The 1,106-nt window shown below is 28.9% G+C and overlaps 1 protein-coding gene across 1 annotated transcript; it reads right to left on the bottom strand.

Moving 5' to 3' along the window:
* Positions 1-228: 228 nt before the first annotated feature.
* On the bottom strand, positions 229-660 carry LOC111618281 (tigger transposable element-derived protein 6-like). The gene has a single exon (XM_023359777.1). It carries the CDS (start codon positions 658-660, stop codon positions 229-231), a length of 432 nt encoding a protein of 143 aa, XP_023215545.1.
* Positions 661-1,106: the final 446 nt, after the last annotated feature.

Raw genomic sequence — 1,106 nt, 5'->3', positions numbered from 1 at the left:
ATTATATTCAACATTGCTCAGATTGACTGTTTTATGACAGGATGCATTATCAATTAATAGTTATCAATTAAACATTACAGTTTTCTCTCTTGATATTCCTATTAAAATCTTCAACACATTCTTGGAAAAGTAAGGCTATTATCCATTCATTTTTGCTGTGCTTGTAGTGATAATAAATAGAATAATCAAAATTTTTAAAACACAAGGCTATGACTGTTATTGAAAGATTTACAAAAATCTTTCAATAACAGTCATAGTTCTCTTATTACTACTGTCTGAATTACAAGAAAATGCAATTGTATTTCTATGTTTGTTCTTCTTGCAGCCTTTCACAGGTGCATGAGCAATTGTTTTGTCAAATTGTAATTGGTAAAATAAAGCAGTTTCATCCATGTTATATACAACCTTCATATCATACTGCTCTATTATTGCTCGCAGACTAGTTCTTCCCTCTTCTTCAACATCCAAATCAACATCAGCAGTTTTGCCATGTTTCTTTTGCTGTGATAAGCCAAGACCCTGTTTAAACCAATGCAGCCACCCATTGCTGTAACTAAAATTGCTTATATTCATCTGCTGCTCAAATATTTCTGCTTGCTTTCTTACCACATCATCGGTGACAGTGCCATTCTTTGCATTTACTTGCACAATCCATATCATTAATTCTTTTTAAAGTTCATCATATTTTCCAGTTTTCTGTTTTCTAGTAGCTCTATTTTCTACATTCATTCAATTGCTTTTTTGGTTTAAAATATATCTTACCATCCATCTATTTACTAATACTTCAATCCAAAAACCTTAAATTGTATTCCAATGAGGTTTTAATCTGAAATAAAAAATTTTTGACTAATGTTTTCAATCTGCAATTGGAGACCTTCAGGTCTGTATATTTGATGATGGAATGATTGAATAGAACAATGACTTTTATGAAAAATTAAACAAAATAAATTCTTGAAACATAAATAGAAATAAAAGTAACAGTAAACATAAAAGTAAATAGAAATACCAAAAAATAAAAAAATAAAAAATAAACACTTAAAGATTATATAAATACAACCAAGAACTTTTCATTATACTGTCCCTACATCATGTTACGTTGCATTGTT

This window comes from Centruroides sculpturatus, unplaced genomic scaffold, assembly GCF_000671375.1.
Source record: "Centruroides sculpturatus isolate CEXI.00-Female unplaced genomic scaffold, Cexi_2.0 scaffold83, whole genome shotgun sequence".
Taxonomy (NCBI): domain Eukaryota; kingdom Metazoa; phylum Arthropoda; class Arachnida; order Scorpiones; family Buthidae; genus Centruroides; species Centruroides sculpturatus.
Note: the sequence above shows the minus strand (reverse complement) of the source record. Positions and strands in the feature narration are given on the sequence as shown.

What these genes read in the sequence shown, in the direction of transcription:
- LOC111618281 (XM_023359777.1), bottom strand. Translation starts at nt 660, where the DNA reads ATGATATGGATTGTGCAAGTAAATGCAAAGAATGGCACTGTCACCGAT.